Below are 1,937 nucleotides of genomic sequence, written 5' to 3'. Positions count from 1 at the left end.
CCTATTTAAGAAATATTACCGGTGAAAAATCTTTGGATTAGCCCTATTAAATATTTATAAGGAAATTATTCTAGATAAAAATTTGATTCTAGATGAATTAGCAAAATCTGAGAAAAGTAGATATCTCTTTATAAATTCAAATCAAAATGTTAAACGATTGATTTGGGTCTATTTTTAAAAACTTAGCCAAAATAATATACCTTATTATGTGATAAATTGTCCACCAAAGAAATCGGTATAAATATTGATTGTTAATTTTTTTTGATATTATTAAATTTCTTTATTGATATTTGATATTACAAATTTAGTAAATTAAATTGAGATTTTTGTAAAAAAAATATAAAGAAATAATTAATACTAACATTAAAATGGCTTCTATTTAATCATCCTTTTTTTATACTAATAAATTTATAGAAAATTGCAGCTGTATTAGATATGCCCCGAATTAACGCTGCGCTGAATTTTCCGCGTCGAATTGACGTGATACCATTTTTAAAATCCCAAAAATCTAGAAAAAAATGACTAATCTGGAATTTACATCATAACTTCAAAAATAATGTAGAAAACTTAAAATTTTTTCATTTTATGTTTATATAAGAAATGAGTCAAAAAAATAAATATTTTTAAAATCCCAAACTTCTATAAAAAAATGACTAATCTGAGAATTTACATCATAACTTCAAAAATAATGAAGGAAACTTAAAATTTATTTTTATATTATGATTATGTGTTTGTACCAAATAAACTAATACAGAGCAAAAAATTATGCCCCTATGATTCATATTATTTTTAATTAAAAACTAACTTTTAATCTAATACGCCATCTAACGGTTATTATTAAAATTATTATGTCGGTTATATTTTCTATATAATATATGATGTATAATATAAATATATGGACTACTCTTTCTTCCATACTCTATTTTATTTATGTAGATAATTTGAATTTTAGATAAATTTGTTGTTACAATTAAACCATTTTATTATTATTTTTAAAATAAAATTGATAGGCTATAAAATAAATATAAATTTTACCCCTCAATTCTCAATTTACCTGTCAATTCCCAGTTTACCTGTCAATTCTCAGTTTATTATTCAAATATTTTACTAAGTACCATTTATGAACGATGAATCTCAAGATTTTTGCCCACATTGTGAATCAATATTGCCATTACCTGTTAATACAGATATTTTGAAATGTCGAAATTGTACTTATCAAATTAATTTGCTTAGTTTGTATTTTTTACGATTTTAAACTAATTATTAATTTAGATTATAGCAAAAAGTCTGTTAAATATATTTTAAATATCAATGATGTGAACAATTTAAAATACATGAAAAACAAATCTGAAGAGCATTTTGGGCCATTAGTTATTTTCATAATATATAATAAATGATTATTTGATAGGTTGATAGAGTTTGTCCTAAATGTGGAAGCAAAAAAATGTCATACACTACACAACAAACTCGTTCAATTGATGAGGGGCAAACAATATTTTATATTTGTCCTAAATGCAAGTTTAGAAATATATTTAGTATTTTATATACAAGACACAATTAGATATCAAGAATCTGAATATTCATAATGGTATTTGGGCCTAAAGATTACAAAATTAAATATATTTATTTTTTAATTAACTTGTTGCAATATTTTTATAAATTAGATCAAATAAAAAGTTTTTAACATCTGTTTTTATAATTCACTGTTATATTTTTTTTAATTTGAATTTTTTAAGAAGATGACCTTGATATATTATGTTAATCCACCCAAGTTGTGTATTTTAGTTTTTGAATCAAATTTTCTTATTAGTATGAATAATAAACTATTATTTGATTCAAAAATTAAATTCTTTAAAATATTTTCCAAAGTGTAAAAATGGATTATTAGAATTTAAAAAAGTGATAGAAATCTACAATTAAATCTTCATATATAACTA

General features: G+C 21.7%; 1 protein-coding gene across 1 annotated transcript; it reads left to right on the top strand.

Moving 5' to 3' along the window:
* Positions 1 to 1,081: 1,081 nt before the first annotated feature.
* Positions 1,082 to 1,688, top strand: LOC135924844 (DNA-directed RNA polymerase I subunit RPA12-like). Its single transcript, XM_065459967.1, has 4 exons — positions 1,082 to 1,232; positions 1,273 to 1,370; positions 1,409 to 1,518; positions 1,562 to 1,688. Exons 1-4 carry the CDS (start codon positions 1,121 to 1,123, stop codon positions 1,584 to 1,586), a joined length of 345 nt encoding a protein of 114 aa, XP_065316039.1. The 5' UTR covers positions 1,082 to 1,120; the 3' UTR covers positions 1,587 to 1,688.
* Positions 1,689 to 1,937: the final 249 nt, after the last annotated feature.

The sequence above is a fragment of the Gordionus sp. m RMFG-2023 genome, chromosome 2, assembly GCF_954871325.1.
Source record: "Gordionus sp. m RMFG-2023 chromosome 2, tfGorSpeb1-WG-v2, whole genome shotgun sequence".
In the NCBI taxonomy this organism is placed as follows: Eukaryota; Metazoa; Nematomorpha; class Gordioida; order Chordodea; family Parachordodidae; genus Gordionus; species Gordionus sp. m RMFG-2023.
The sequence above is the reverse complement of the archived record's forward strand: the minus strand, read 5'-3'. Positions and strand labels throughout refer to the sequence as shown.

Coding starts and splice junctions, on each gene's coding strand:
- LOC135924844 (XM_065459967.1), top strand. CDS start 1,121: ATGAACGATGAATCTCAAGATTTTTGCCCACATTGTGAATCAATATTG. Junction 1,371..1,408: donor AAGAGCATTTTGGGCCATTA/GTTATTTTCATA, acceptor ATTATTTGATAG/GTTGATAGAGTTTGTCCTAA. Junction 1,519..1,561: donor TATATTTGTCCTAAATGCAA/GTTTAGAAATAT, acceptor AGACACAATTAG/ATATCAAGAATCTGAATATT.